The sequence below is a fragment of the Phoxinus phoxinus genome (genome assembly GCF_949152265.1).
Source record: "Phoxinus phoxinus genome assembly, chromosome: 16".
NCBI lineage: Eukaryota > Metazoa > Chordata > Actinopteri > Cypriniformes > Leuciscidae > Phoxinus > Phoxinus phoxinus.
The window spans coordinates 18,613,348-18,630,258 of record NC_136891.1 but is presented as its reverse complement, the minus strand read 5'-3'; the positions used below and the strand labels follow the sequence as shown (position 1 = coordinate 18,630,258).

The 16,911-nt window shown below is 39.5% G+C and overlaps 1 protein-coding gene across 1 annotated transcript in view; it reads left to right on the top strand.

Moving 5' to 3' along the window:
* Window positions 1-13,781, top strand: part of tshr (thyroid stimulating hormone receptor) — a 115,327-nt gene extending 101,546 nt beyond the window's left edge. The window contains exons 6-10 of the mRNA XM_079583556.1: window positions 84-161; window positions 416-484; window positions 5,808-5,885; window positions 7,776-7,964; window positions 10,449-13,781. Coding sequence (XP_079439682.1) covers window positions 84-161; window positions 416-484; window positions 5,808-5,885; window positions 7,776-7,964; window positions 10,449-11,847 — 1,813 coding nt within the window. The 3' untranslated portion in view covers window positions 11,848-13,781. The remainder of the gene's footprint in view (window positions 1-83; window positions 162-415; window positions 485-5,807; window positions 5,886-7,775; window positions 7,965-10,448) is intronic.
* The last annotated feature ends 3,130 nt before the right edge of the window (window positions 13,782-16,911 follow it).

Here is a 16,911-nt window from a genome sequence, read left to right as displayed (position 1 = left end):
GAATTGTTCTAATGCTGCAGTTTTCATACAGATCAGTGTTTTTTGAAGGTATTCTTTTTAATTTATTTGTGTTTTCCCTGCAGAGAAATTAGTGATAATCCATATATTGCTGAAATTCCATCTAATGCTTTTCTTGGCATTACCAATGATCTGCTGTCAGTGTAAGTATTGTCACATTCACTAATTTTCACATTTTTCATGCTAACAAAGAAACATGTATTGAAATGTTGGGCTTTTTAAAACTATATAGTTACTTATAAGGTACATTGGAGGGATTATGTTGATTAAATGAAAATAAACCCTTTTATCAGAAGACTATTCTAGTTTCTGGTACTAATATAAATGAAGAGCTACTGTTATTAGCAAGAATTTTGTATGAGGCCATGACTGTTATTTCTTGCTTTTCATTCAACAGGAGACTCTACAGCAATGGCATTACAAAGGTCCAACATCATGCTTTCAATGGCACAAAGCTGGACTCAGTGTAAACTTTTTTATAAAAAATAAAAAAAACATATATAACACAAATACATCTGCTGAAAGTTCATCTTAAGTCATATAAATACAGTATAAATAGTTTGATGTGCCACGTTTATGAAGCATTTATCATGAACAGAATTATCAAAACTACCCACAAATAAAAATAAATTAAAATAATTATTTACTCACCTTAATTTCGTTGCAAAATTTGGTAACTGCAGTTTTAAGTCAAGTCAAGTTAAGTAATCTTCATTTATATAGCGCTTTTAACAATGTAGATTGTTTCAAAGTGGCTTTACAGTGATAAACATATAATTTAAGGTAACAGAGATTGTTTTGGCTTTATAGCGGTTCTTGAATAATGTTATTTTCCAGCTAAAGTTCGTTTTAAAATTGATTCACTTCCGTTGCAACGATCATTAGTTATTAAATGAAAGGCCGCTAAGACGACACCGTTCTCTCTACACCACCTTTAAACGCGAACCTGTGAGAAACGCTGATGGCGCTCACATGCGCATTAAGAATTAATTCTATAGTTATGCACATTTGAATATATGTGCGCATGTTTGTAATTCCCTACAAACCAAGCCTTAAAGGATAATTCCGGTATTTAACACCTTGGGCCCTATTTTAACGATCTGAAACGCAAGTGTCAAAGTGCAAAGCGCAAGTAACTTTGAGGGCGGATCCCGGCGCTGTTGCTATTTTCCCGGCGGATAAATGACTCTTGCGCCCGACGCAAATCTATAAGGGGTTGGTCTGAAGTAGCTTCATTATTCATAGGTGTGGTTTGGCCGTAACGTGAAATAAACCAATCAGAGCGTCCTCTCACATTCCCTTTAAGAGCAGACGCGCTTGTTCCATAGCGGATCGCTATTATAACGGCGGATTTGCCAGCGCACGCCAGGAGCGATTCACAGCCGAGGAAACCGACGTTCTCGTCAGGGCTGTAAAACACAGAGAAGTGACATTGGGGATGATGGGAGAAACCCACCCAAATTAGGTTAAACAGGCGTATAATTTGGGTAGTAAATGTGTAGCCTAATCTAGATTTTTTTATTTTTTTATCTAGATAGATCTTTTTCACATCTTCACGGACACAACAATGATTTCCCTCGTGTGTTAATATTTTTCCTTGTAATAATGTATGATTTGCAAAAATGAAAACTGCTGCATCTGTTTATATTAGAGAATCAAAGTGGATGCGGGTTAACATTATGGCCAAGCACGCGCCCTTAAAATACCACATCACTAACGCGCAACGCGCCACTGTCTTTAGACTGTTTTTTTCCTGGTCAGTGGCGCAATTGCTTTCTAAAACTGGAAAATAGCACCATTGAAGTTTTGCGCCGGAACACGCCTCCTCTTTGCGCTGAACCGCCCCCGCGAGCGCAAGTTAATTTCCTAATTTACCGACGTGCGTCTGTGGAGGGAAAAGTCCGCTGTGCGCGGGTGCAAAATAGGAATGATACATGCGTCGGTGTTCAAAGTCAATTGCGCTGGGTGCAAGATAGGGCCCCTTGAGTCTAAATTGTAGTTTGTTTTGGATGATCAAGAGTGGTGGACAACATTTTTTTGACAATGGTTCCTCTCTCGAGTTTTTGACTATAAAAGAATTGGCCATGGACCCATTTAACATTGGAGTCAATGGGCATGTCCGAAAATGTCATTAAAACAACCTTTAACATTAGTTTTCAAAACTGTGCAACTCACCGAGTGATTAGTGATGTTAGTTGATGTTCCAATAACAAAAAGTGTTGCGAAATACAGTTTCTGTCGTGTTTTATTCGTCATTTTGTAAAATCCCATTGAATTCTGTTGAAGGACTGAGTGCTCGTTAATATAAATGCGCTACCGGAAACGGAAAGGGGGCTGTTTACATTTGGTCGATGTAGTCTTTTTGCTCGCTTCCGTTTCTCATAAGGCTAGCGAGCAGAGCAACTGTGCTCCGGGAGAGTAAGCGAAATAAACAAACAAAACCTTGAAAATATTGAAAGTAGGGATGGCCCGATACCACTTTTTCCAGGCCGAGTCCGATACCGATACTTTCATTTTTGGTACTCGCCGATACCGATACGGTAACCGATACCTGTATTTTTATTTTCAATTAATTTAATTCATGCATTTGTCATTTTTAAATGTATTGGTAGAGAAACCAAAAGAATGTCAAATCATATTTGTTTAAATGTAAACTTAATTTGTTCATCAAATATATTTAATGCACTGCATATTCATTACTGTATAAATTAAATATAGATGGATCTTTTTGTGAAGTTACAAAAAAAGGTAGCCTATTTAGTCAAGAGTTAATCCTTTGTCTGGTTAACATTAAAACACAGCAGCAGATTAATTCAACTGCTGCCCCTTTAAGACCGAACGCACGGACCCCATTTGAATTATACTGTCTACGTTCACTTGACATATAATATACTTTGTTTACTAGGATACTCGCCAAGACGGGCGTTTTTACATAGTTTTGTGTGAATTCATCCGTACAAGCGCAATAGTGAAATAATTCCACTCAGTGTTCGCGCGCTGTCTGAGGCGATGGTTTTCGGGGCGCGCGCTTTGGATGTTTGAAGTTCATGTAACTTGACCTGCAAATGTCCTGTAATAATGTCGTTAAACATAAATAAGGTAACAGTTCATGTTTTACTTACATATACGATTTAGTTTTAATCCAAATATACGTGCCGAGTGAACGATCAGCAATCCAGAGCATTCAACAGAAGTGCGCTCTCTCTCTCTCTCTCTCTCTCTCTCTCTCTCTCTCTCTCTCTCTGGTCAGTTAATGTTAATAATAAGATACATGCCTCGTTTTACTTTCTTTGCCATTGATATCCGACTGAACTACAAACTTTCCACTGACGTCTGATGCGCTCGACCAGCTCGCGCTTCGGTGCCGCGGCGCGCTCAATCCACTGCGCGTTTTTCTCTTGTCAGCTCGCGCACCACAGCTATATAGGCGTCACTATATTTTGTTTAATATTTCACTAATATGATACATTTACTTCATAGACAGCCTTCTTTTTTATCCCCATTATACTTTCTGTTGTCAGTGCTTCTTTGTCTGGACACAAACACTGTACACACGCTGCCTGGTATCGGTTGTTGGTATCGGGGCGTTTTTACGAGTACGAGTACAAGTACATGAGCTCAGTATCGGGCCGATACCCGATACTGGTATCGGTATCGGGCCATCCCTAATTGAAAGACGTGACCACTGACCAGTGCAATATGAAGTTGAACTCGACTGTGACCGTGAGTGTCCCGCGAGACATAAACATCGATTATCGCCATCAAGTGGTCGGGAGTGTGCTAACGCTTCAGATTCAAATATTGAGCGGAAGTTACACAGGTTGGGAAGTGTCTGAAAAAATAGTTCCACTATAGCAAAATAAACGGATTGGAATCATATATTGCGACGATATATTGTTTATAATCATCAACGAACACCACTAACCACTCGGTGAGTTTAACAGTTTTGTAAACGAACATTATTGGCTGTTTTAATGACATTTTCGGACATGCCCATTGACTCCAATGTTAAATGGGTCCATGGCCAATTCTATTATAGTCAAAAACTCGAGAGAGGAACCATTGTCAAAAAAATGTTGTCCATCACTCTTGTTCATCCAAAACAAACTACAATATACACTGTAAAAAATAAAAGATTTTATTTATATTTAATTAATAAAAATGAGGCAACAGATTACAAGCAATATTATTAATTAAATTTAACAAATTAGAATTGAGTAATAATTAATAAAATTAATTCATTAAATGTTAACCATTTAAAATGAGTAAAATTTACAAAATATATGTTATTGCCAACATTGAAGACACCTGATGTTAACAAGCAGAAGGTGTTAAATACCGGAATGATCCTTTAACAAATTACCTGTCTCGCCTTAAAAAAATCTATACAGACTGTTATCACTTCGGGGTAGATACGCGAAACCGAAATTATCCCGACAACGCTTTATCTTTAGAGTGGTAAAGGGATCCTCCATAGGGAGAGGCTAGTTGGCACTTCAGCACTGCGTTGTCATCGGGTCCAGGCGAAGGTCCTTTGTCAGATCTGGATACGGCCTGGATCCGACAGGCTGCGGGAAAACCTCGGGATAAAAAAAGACACTAAAATTAGCGTAGATGCCATTCTTCTTATGATGTAACGAGTACATCAGGATTTATCATCAGTTCCGGCTGACCTAATCTATGCAGCCTAAAATTGAATTATAGAGGTCTATAATGTGTTATGTGAATGCTAGGTCAAAGAGATGTGTCTTTAATCTAGCTTTGAACTGACAGAGTGTGTCTGCTTCCCGGACAATGGTAGGAAGACTGTTCCAAAGTTTTGGTGCTAAATAGGAAAAGGATTGTTTTAAGGAGAAAATACTTAGCAATGGTGTTGACATGAATTTGCACATGGATTGTCTTAAAGCATATTAATAACACCACATATAAAAAACATGAAAAACTACAGGGGGTCTTTAAGGAAAGAACACTTTGGGGAGCACTATTATTCACTATTGATGTTTCACAAATCTGGATACTTGTGTCATTAACCTCTGCTCCCAAAGGTTTTCTGCTGAGAATAAGGGATATTAGTGTCAATACCCCCCCCCCCCCCCCCCCCCCATATCTAAAACTAAAACTCACTTAGGTTGTAATTTCCTGCTGATGTCTTTGTGCTTTTGTATGTTGACATAGGACAGCTAAACCAGAACAAATGCAACCAATGAAAGTGCAATAGTTAAACTCAATATCTAGATTGCTAAATTGCTTATAAAGGCGGACCCCTCTACCAAGCCTTGTATTCATTTTTTTTTGGGGGGGGGGGGGGAATCCTAAAACCTTTTGTAGTGTATTATAGAGCAGCTATTAATAGTGTTGTAAACAGTTCAAACAAAAATGACAAATAAGTCAAGGTGGCCAGAAAGTCTGAGTCTTTATTAACATTAGTCTTTATTAAATATTCATTATTATTATTGGAGATTTTTGATGCTAATGTGTTGTGGCATTTTGCTAGATGATTTTTATATGGCACCAAAGAGTCTTTTTTTATATAGGATTGTTTCCTTTTTACCACCAGTTATAAGTGTACCAAATTAGTTACGAGTTGTGATCATTATACACTTCTCAGCAAGCAGGTAATATTAATTTCAATAGCACAACTATTGTGGGAACAAATACCCTAATAAATACTTATGGGATTTGTTTGTGCCTTAACAAGAACCACATAAAAATATATGATTTAATTGTAACATTTAATAACATGATATTATAATCTTCTAACTGGATGTTTTCGCTCCTTTTCTTTCCAGGTACCTGCATAGAAATAAGCAGCTGACAAGGCTAGATGAGAGAATGTTTGCTGGGACTAGCAGTGGGCCAATGCTCCTGTGAGTACCTTTTGTTTCTCCTGAAAGCACTTGAGATTCAGTCTGTAGGTCCCTCTGGGGAACAGTTAGCACTAAAATGCACAAAAGCAACACTTATTTTTTGACACTCTTTTTATATATATATAAATGCTTGCACTCTCTTGGAACATCAAAATCAAAACATCTATTATAAGTTATTTTACTGATTAGACAAAGATAATTTATTAGTGTTCAATCCAAGCTATAGTCTATATTCATTGGTGTTACTAACTTACAATTGTTCTGTAAGTGCAAAAATATCTTCTCGTCTGAATGTTGATCAAATGTCTTATCTGACTGCTAATGTGGGCCTGCTGAAATCATAGTACTTTAATAAGTTAATAATGTGGCCCTTTAGCTACCCTCTCAGGAGTCAGATTAGTGTGAAATCATTGCTATGAGGTCACTGGCTAACTATCTCAAAATGACAAAATCAGACAAGCAGGCTGCAAGGTTTTTTTTTTTTTTTTTTTTAACTTAATTTTAAACTCATGTTGCACAATAGACTCTTTGGAAAAATTTAAACAGAAACAACAACAAACTCATATTATAATGGATATTTTTTGTCTCTCAGGGTGTGATGATCATATAGGGAGGATTTGCGGAATTTATTTTTAGAGAAAAGCAAAATGGGCAGTGGGAAATTAGATTCTTTGAGTAATACTAAAACTACTTGCCTGGTTTCTTCTTATCCACAATCTGGTCCCTGTTCCAGTGAATCCCCAAACTAAAATGTAACCAAAAATGTCTCCACACAGCCACACCATTCACATTCACACATCACAAAACAGGAACCACAGCTTACTCTAAGGCTATATTTACTCTGCACGGCCTATGGCACAGAGAGCCTTGTAATATTTTTATAATATATTCATATGCAAATAAACTGTTTACAACATCGAGGCAAAATGCACTGACAACAACACTAGTATTAGTTCTCGTATTATATCAACAATGCAGCTGAACATTATGGTGTTATTGCATGTTCACGGTCTTGAAAGTATCTTAAGAGGTCTGCAAAATGTCAAGATGTTGACAAAAGCTTTTGAAAAACCAAGTGAAATGTCTTTAAAAATAGCATATCTATCTGTAACCCTTTAATGTGCTGTAATTGTTATATAAACCCACAGACTGAGTAAACAGGTGCCTTAATCAGAGCTCCAATATGATGCTCCACCTGACCTGAGAATCAAATACGACTGTACGACGGAAAATGTCTCATTTTAGAAATGAATTCAAATGATTCAAATTCAAATTAGATGCATATAATGATAATATACAGTAGCAAAACGGGAATTTTGTTTCATACCTTAAGCCACGTTTCCACCGAAATTACCCGGAACAATTTGTCCCAGGAACTTTTTTCACCTAGACCTGTTGCTGTCTGCGTTTCCATTGCTGTCTAAAGTACTGTGATGATAAGGCAAATAGTCAAGTGACGTAGGACTGCGTGCTATTTCATCCTCTGAATTTAAGCTTAAAAAAGCCTGAACCTTGTCGTCGGTCCATCGTTCGTATTTTTTAAACTCCATTATTGATTCGAATAGCAAACAACTCTTAATGCATGCTCCGCAACAGACTTTTAAATATGGTGGTTGAAATAAAATGCTGCGTGAACTCAACCAATCAGCATGTTCAGTGCCCAAGTCCCACCCCCGAAAGTTCCTGATTTTTGAAAAAGTACTACCTCGCAAGCAGGGACTTTCTGAGGGGGAAATTTTTACCCGAAACTTCGTTTAGACACTGGTTCCAAGTGTCATTTAGAAACACACGAGTACCAGCCCAAAGTCCCTAGTTCCTGGGAAAAGTTCCTGTGGTGGAAACGCTGCTTTAGTCTGTCTTTGAAAGTCTATTTTGTTTTTTTCTTATTAGTGATGTTTCAGAATCGGCTGTCACTTCCCTCCCAACCAGAGGCTTGGAGTCACTTCGGGAACTCTGTGCTCGGAATGTCTGGGCCCTCAAAAAACTACCACCAATCAAGACCTTCAGACACCTAATTACTGCAGACCTGACCTACCCCAGCCACTGCTGTGCATTCAAGAGCTTGAAGAAAAAAAGGGGGTTTGTGGCTTTGATTATTCATTGCAAAAAAAAAAAAAAAAATGTATATATATATATATATGTGTGAGTGTTTGTTAAATGAGTAAAGGTCTGGATTTCAATCCAGTAGTATTTTGACTACGACTGAACTGTGTCATATAATTGGTTGTCTAATTTTATGAAAGATTCTAAATATTAGGCTAGATGTAGTCAAAATGCAAAAAACTTTAAGACCTCACTCAAAAAAATGTTTTATGTCTAAACATAAGATTTATGTATTTGAATTGCATGTAGAATTTCCATTCATTTGGATTACATAGTTTTAACATAAACTAATTAATAATCTGAATGTGATTCATATTTTTAAGTCATATATAAATTAAACAAATAAGATTTATGTAATTGTATTAATAAACTGAATGTGATTCATATTTGTCAGTCATATGTAAATTAAATGGGTACGATTTATGTAATAGTACACAGAAAAACGCCCATGTTAAGTTAGCACTGCTCAGTGTTCATATGTGTGTACACTACAGAGTTAAAGTACCATTGAAGCAGTGTTGGAGTTAATGAGATAATTAAGTGGTGATTGAGCATTAATTATAAACACCTGCTGTCAACAAGCAGAATCACTGAAGAACAGAGAAACACAAGAACTACAACTGCCTTCAGACACAGCCTTATATGAAATCAACTAAAGATAAAAGAAGACATTAAATCTCTGAAGATCTCAGCAGAGGAGGAGTACACAACTCAAACAGCATTACCAGCTTCACTTATTACTAACCAGATTTACCGATTTGATGAAATCATATTTTGTATTTTACAGTCACCATGATGGTGGATAGCGTTTGCTTTAGTTGGGCTCTTGACCCTTGACTCTTTAATTTTCAATATTCTTTTGGCTGTGTTTGTAAAGCACATTTGTTGTAGCAAAAAAAGCCATGAGAAAGTGAGATCAGGTGATGATTTAATCATCATGATTTAATTGCCAGATGCCCTGTTCTTTTACTCTGTCTTATACTTTGATTATATTTGACTTGTGTTTTTAATATTGTTTTATTCACAATAGAAGTCAGTTGATACTACAGTATATTTCAGCAGTGTTGTTTGCAAAATAATTTTCGTGTTTATAAAAATATTTTTTTAGTGCAGAAAAACTTTAATCTATTGCATTACTTAGATGCACACAGACATCAAGAAACAGCGTATGAATCTCAACAATGGTGACAATCAAACAAAATATCCAGATAATCAGATCAACTCTACAAAAAACGACAACAAATCCAGCTGCATAATGTCTCAATGCTGCAGTGCATGCTGGGAGAAATGGGTGAGTTTTGATTGATAGTACTCAGCATGCACTGCAGCATTTAGCATTTCATTGATTGTCACCATTGTTGAGAATCATACACTGATTCTTGATGTCTAAGTAACATCATAGCAGAGAAAGTTTATTGCATTACATGTTTTTAAAATCCTTTATTTAATAAACAGCATTGCTCTCATGCTGTAAAATGTAATGACTTTTACTATAAAATAATATTAAAAATTCAAGTCCATATAAGCAAAGAATTAGACACTGAATAAGTTCAGGGATTCGGGCAATTACATGATGACTTTGTCTTCTCCAATAAACAGTCAATATCACCTGATAGCTTTTTCTCTATAACGTTCTCATTTGGCTATATCAAATGTGCTTTATAAACACACAATTACAGCAGACAGAGAAAACTTTACACTAAAAAGACAAGGTCCAAGAGCCCAACTAAAGCAAACGCTATCCACCATCATGGTGACTTTTATATTAAATACAACTATTGATTTCATTAAACCGGAAATGAAATAAAGTCAGTCTGGTTAGTAATAAGTGAAGCTGGTAATGCTGTTTGTGGAGTTGTCGAGTTGTTTAATTCTCCTCTGCTGAGATCTTCAGAGATTTAATGTCTTCTTTTATCTTTAGTTGATTTCATATAAGGCTGTGTCTGAAGTCAGTTGTAGTTCTTGTGTTTCTCTGTTCTTCAGTGATTCTGCTTGTTGACAGCAGGTGTTCATAATTAATGCTCAATCACCACTTAATTATCTCATTAACTCCAACACTGCTTCAATGGTACTTTAATTCTGTAGTGTGCACACATATGAACACTGAGCAGTGCTAACTTAACATGGGCGTTTTTCTGTGTACTATTACATAAATCTTACCCATTTAATTTACATATGACTGACAAATATGAATCACATTCAGTTTATTAATACAATTACATAAATCTTATCTGTTTAATTTATATATGACTTAAAAATATGAATCACATTCAGATTATTAATTAGTTTATGTTAAAACTATGTAATCCAAATGAATGGAAATTCTACATGCAATTCAAATACATAAATCTTATGTTTAGACATAAAAAAAATTTTTGAGTGCTTCCTTTTTGTGTATTTTATTTTAAGTGTATTTTCTGGCATGCAAACATAAGGATTTTTTTGCTCTTTAAATGGCAGGTACTTAGAAGACATCATTTGTAACCTGACTGCCAGGTATAATCAACTTCAAAAGAGATCTGTTGGAACTTTTACATTTCCTGGCCTGCACAGCAGCATGGAACCTGGCATTGACTCGGGAGATAACCTCGTCAGAGACACCTATGACCACCAGGACTTTTACAGCAGCCTGAATTACCACACCTACTTTGGCGGACACCCAGATGACGATGTGGGCTTTGGTGAAACATTGAAGAACCCCCAGGAAGACACCAGCCATGAGTTTGACAGTCGCTATGACTACTTTGTGTGTGAGGAGGGAGAGGAGGTTGCCTGTTTCCCTGCTCCTGATGAGTTCAACCCTTGTGAGGACATCATGGGTTTCAGCTTTCTAAGAGTGTCTGTGTGGTTTGTCAGTTTGCTTGCTGTGTTGGGCAACATGTTTGTACTGTTGGTGCTGCTCACCAGCCACTACAAACTGTCTGTCTCAAGGTTTTTAATGTGCCACCTGGCCTTTGCTGACCTTTGCATGGGCATTTACCTGCTGCTCATTGCTTCCGTGGACCTCCACACACGTTCTGAATACTATAATCATGCTATTGATTGGCAGACAGGTCCGGGATGCAACCTAGCTGGGTTCTTCTCCGTCTTTGCTAGTGAACTATCGGTCTACACACTGACCACTATTACCCTGGAACGCTGGTATGCCATCACCTACGCCATGCGGCTAGACCGCAAGTTGCGTCTGTCCCATGCCTCAGTCATCATGCTGGTGGGCTGGATCTTTTGCCTCCTATTGGCTCTTATGCCTCTCATTGGGGTCAGCAGCTACCAGAAGGTCAGCATTTGTCTGCCCATGGACACCCAGACACTTGTGGACCAGATCTACATCCTATGTGTACTTGTTCTTAACATCCTGGCTTTTGTGGTAATTTTTGGGTGTTACATCAAGATCTATTGTGCTGTTCACAACCCCAGTCATCAGTCTGCCAACAAAGACACCAACATTGCCAAGCGTATGGCTGTACTAATCTTTACCGACTTTCTCTGCATGGCACCCATTTCGTTGTATGCCATGACAGCTGCATTGGACCACCCGCTCATCACTGTGTCAAACTCCAAGATCCTCTTGGTGCTCTTTTACCCTCTGAATTCCTGTGCTAACCCGTTCCTCTATGCCATCTTCACCAAGGCCTTCCAAGGAGATGTCTTTATAATGCTCAGTAAAGTGGGTCTCTGTCAACGTCGGGCTCAGTTGTTCCGAGGTCAGACAGTGTCTTCAAAGGCAAGCAGCAGAGGAATCACAAGACGTGAGAGGGAGCAAACAGGAGCAAAGGAGACCCCTATTTCCCTTCTAGAATATCCAGGCAACCTGCCAGCCACCCAACTGCAGGAGGACAGTGATGGGAAGGACACTTGAAGCCTGTGAGTCCAGGCAAGTAGTTTCTTAAAGGACAAGTTCGGTATTTTACTCTTAAAGCCCTGTTTTCAGATTGCTTCCGATGAAATAGAATGGTTAAGATTGAAATTTGGACACATGCAGCTGGCCCGAGAATTTTCGGTTTCTGTGGTAGCACCCGTTTTACAACGAATGGTAAAACACCTGTTGGAAAGCATCTTTTGCAGCGATTTTTGTGTGAGCATATCAGTGAACACCCCTGACAACACGGTGAGTTTCACGTTTTTGGAAACGAAAGTTTAGTGCGTTTTTAGGAAGGATTATTCTAGTGCACCTATGCAGCCATTGTGGAGGGGGGGGGGGGTGCTACCACAAAAAACGGAAAAAAAATTTTTACTGGCCAGCAGCATGTGTCCAAATTTTAATCTTAACCGTTCTATTTAATCAGAAACGATCTGAAAACAGGGCTTTAAGTGTAAAATACCGAACTTGTCCTTGAAGTTTGATAATTAATCTGCTATGTCATGTTTATGACATATTTATGACAGGTTAGGATGTATTGGTTTATGTCAAGTTGTCATGACAAAGACACTGACAGTTTATGATGTATTGGTTTATGTCAAGTTGTCATAACAAAGACATCTCAAACAATGTAATATTTGCATTAAAAATGTCATAATTGAGCGAATGACACTTACAGTTTTTTACAGTCGCTAGGACACAATACTTAGGTCACTTTTTCAAAACTCTTCACACAGTTCTCCTAACCAACTTTCAGCTCAGCACAGCAGTTCATTTCACATTCAAAATGCACTAAAACTACCAAATCGTATGATCAACAGATCATGTCTCAGATCAACACATTCTTCCATAACACTAGCAAAGGCTGACAGCCAACAAACACACTTTATCACCCACAAAACAATGACCTAAAAAACACTAACAACAGGTAGCATTATACAATGTGTTCCTCTGTAAATGCTTTTTTCTTCTACATCTCTACGGTTTACAATTCACTGCAATTTAATGTTACTGGAATGAATCAGACATGATGCATTATGCTTCAATACTTTATATATTTTATGTTGTTGTTTTTTTTGCACTGAGTAATTCCAAAGTACAAACATTTGTACTACACACCATCCACTGATACAGATACAATAGGAATCAGCTGTGGTTGGTCCAATTGTTTTTATACCATTTAATTTTTAGATTCAAAATATATTTGATTACAATATAACTGTAGAAATGTGGCAAAATGCTGTCGTATACAGTTTTGTATGTACCTGTAGGTACACAGAGTTTTGGCGGTTGTTGTGTCAAAGTGAGAAAATAATTAATGTAATTTGAAAGATGTAGTCATTGAATGCATTTTGTGCCAAAGCAATGATAAATGATCCACAGTTTCTGTTGTGCTCACTGTGTGACGATTTTTGAAAAAGTGACCTAAGTATTGAGAAATGTGTCCTAGCGACTGTAAAAAACTGTAATTGCAATTTGAATCTATTGCTACCCCCCATCATGCAAATTAGATTTCACAATCAAGTTTGTAACAATTTTTAATAACCCAACAACCGCAATAGCCATTTTATAATTTACGGCTGTAACAAAGAAACTACTGTATTTTCTGTATAGCATCTTCTACTACTGTTACACTGCTGCTTCTGCACAGTGTGTGTTTGTGTTTGTGTGTGTGCGCGTGTGTGTGTGAAACAGGCTTAATGGCCATTGTTGATGAGCTTCATGTTCTTGTAAAAATAAGAGCTTGCATGTAGATTATAAAAGGGTTGATGTGTGCTTAGATATTGTTTTACAGCCAGCTTCTGAACTGTATTTTATTATTTTAAATTCAATTACCTTCATGTATAATTGAGTGTTTTTTTTAAAGTGCCACTTTTATGTATTTAAAGGTGATATGTGTAATTTGTTTGGTGTTAAAATAATTTCTCCTTTTCAAAATAAAAAAATATGTGAAATTATAAATAATTAGCCTTTGAAAACCCCATTGTAAAGCGTGAACAGCGTAAACTGGATCTGTGCCACTATTAAAGCATTGTAGCGACAATCACTTTCGGGGAATAATTAACTCAAATGAAGTGAATATTCATGAGTCTATGAATATGATTTGCTTATTGTCTACAAATATTAAATTCCCCAAAGAGGGAATATTCAATAATTTTAAGGTAATCTTTACCAGGATTAATTTCTGTTATCTGAACAATCCGTTCGTCCCGCAAACTGGATGCTAGACTTCCTTATCAAACAGTGATAAAAGTACCCTTCTTACAAACCCCAAGAACGATTCATCTTCTGATCAGGAAAAATAATCTACTATGTTTGTACAATTTAAGTTACTGAAATGGTAACAAGAAAAATAAAGCTTAGTAGCTTCTAGCTTGGATCGTACGATTCAGTGACTTCGATTTGGTGAGCAACAGAGGCGGACAGAGTACACAGCTTCATTACTTGAGTAAAAGTACAGATACCCCTTGCTAAATTTTACTCAAGTACAAGTAAAAGTACTACAGTCATGTCTACTTAAGTAAAAGTACTGAAGTACTTGTTTTTAAAAGTACTTGAGTATCAAGAGTACAAGAGTACATTTTTTAAATATTGCATTACTACTGCCACAGTGCTTACATTTATATGTACAGAAACGTCCTACACGGAGTTATGAAAAAATGTTAATACTGACATGTTGTCCAAATGGACCAGGACGTGATATCCTTTTATCCGGGGACAAAAGCGCCACAGCGCGTAGTCCACTGTCAACATTTCCAGGCAGTTTATGTGTGGGAGCCTTTCCCGTTCTGACCACTGGCCGAAGAACGGTCTGCCCTCGGGCAACGCTCCCCAGCCTGAGGTGGATGCGTCCGTAGACACCACCTTCACGCTCGAGGAAGTCCCCAGGCGTACACCTGACTGGTACCAGTCTGTCGCACTCCATGGTTTCAGAGCTGACAAGCATTCCTGATCGACCTTGAGGGGACAAAGACCGGAAACCCATGCTCGGCGCGGCACTCGCGCTTTTAGCCTGAACTGCAGCGGGCGCATGCGCAGCAGGCCCAGCTGTAGTACTGATGATGCTGAGGCCATGAGACCCATCATCCTCTGAAACTTCCTGAGCGGAACTATGGAGCCACTGCGGAAAGTTTTTATCATGTGCAGAATACCCAGTCTGCGCTGTGGTGACAGCTGTGCTGTCATAGACAGCGAGTCCAGTTCTGTGCTCAGAAAATATATTTTCTGACTGGGAGACAGTGAACTTTTCGCCCAGTTGACTCTGAGACCTAAAACCTCGAGGTGTTCGAGTAATGTGGTCTGTGCTGTACAAGCTCTGATCGCGATTGGGCTAGAATCAGCCAATCGTCAAAATAATTCAGAATTCGTATGCCTTGGAGTCTCAGGGGTGCCAGCGCCGCGTCCATGCACACTGTAAATGTACGAGGTGGTAGAGACAGGCCAAACGGGAGGATTGTATACTGATACGCCTGGCCCTCGAAGGCGAATCTCAAGTATCGCCTGTGACGTGACGCAATTTGTATTTGGAAATACGCGTCTTTCAGATCTATTGACATAAACCAGTCCCCTCGACGAATCTGCGCGAGGATTTTTCTGGTCGTGAGCATTCTGAACTTGCGCTTCACAAGCACTTTGTTCAGCAGCCTCAGATCTAATATGGGTCTGAGACCCCCGTCTTTCTTTGGCACCAGGAAATATCTGCTGTACAAACCCCCTTCGCTCTGAGCTTGAGATAAAAGCTCTATGGCCCCTTTGCTCAATAGTTTCGCTATTTCGGCTCGAAGTAGATGTTTTATAATGTTCAGCACCCACTCTGAAACCCCGGGAAGTTTTTCCCATGCATTCGCATGAGTAACTAGGGGTAGAATGAAATCTGGGCCCTGGTCGCGAAATGGCGGCGACGCGATAGCAACCGTGTGCTGTAACATGGGCGCCGTGTTTGCAGCATTTGAGGCGGGGGGCGCGCTTAATCGAGCGGGCAGCCCGCGCGCGCTCAGCTCTCTCAGCTGAGAGAGAGCGTGCGGGGCGAGCCCCGTAGGGATCGTCATGTCTGGGAATAAATGTGGGTGCGTGATAGCGGGCACATTTATAGCACTGGGAGTACTGTCTATTAGAACTGACTGACCTTGCATTGGTTTAGTTTTTACAGAAACAAATGTGTAGTGATTGTGGGCACTGAATATCGGGCACGTTCACTACATGTGATGCACAATCGACATGAGTCGATTTTATGTGTGCAAGCCCTGTATTGTGTAGGGCTATTCTTGTGTGTACGAATGGGCACTGAGTTGTGGGCATTATAGTTACACACATAACACCATCGGCCGTGGCCGGGACACCAGAAAATACACTCTTTTCAGATTTCACTCTTTTTAGAATACACTGGCACGGTCGCATGTGTTGGAACTGTGCAAGCGAAAAGTTTTGGTGAAAATCCGGCCGCAGCGGGACTTGAACAGTGTTGCTTTCCTAGGCGGGCTAGGATGGCATGGAGGCCTCGGGCTTGATCGCAATCTTTGGCCGAGGCCCACGCGGCAGAGGGCGGCGTCCAGCTGAGCGAGAGCGCGGTCTCACTATATTTAGTCCGGTGGCATGTGCAGCGGATTTAGTGGCGCGGAGAGCGAGGTCTGTGGCGCTCCGTAAATCCGGTAGAGGGCGGGCAAAAGTGAGTCGCTACAGCCTCTTCCACCGGAGGGAGGGACTGGTATCCTCTGTCTCTAGCACCGTCAACCACGGAGAATGCTGCTGAGGCAGAAGTACGCACCCTGGCTGAAAATGGAGCTTTCCAGGTCTTCGCTACTTCTTCGTGAAGCTCAGAAAGAAAGGGTGCGAGTCGTGAGGACGGCGAAGCGCGGTCTCCTGGCGGGAAGCAGCCATCCAGCCGGTTAAGCGCAGGCTCCTCGGGCGCCGACCACTCGAGGCCGAGGCTCGCGACGGCCTGCGTGAGCAGATGCATCAGCTCTGCTTCAATGCTGGCCTTTCCTCCTCGACGTTCACGAGCGGCGGGGGCGGGGAGGTCCACAGAGCTCAATCCATCCCTCGCTGCCCGAAGCGAGGAGAGAA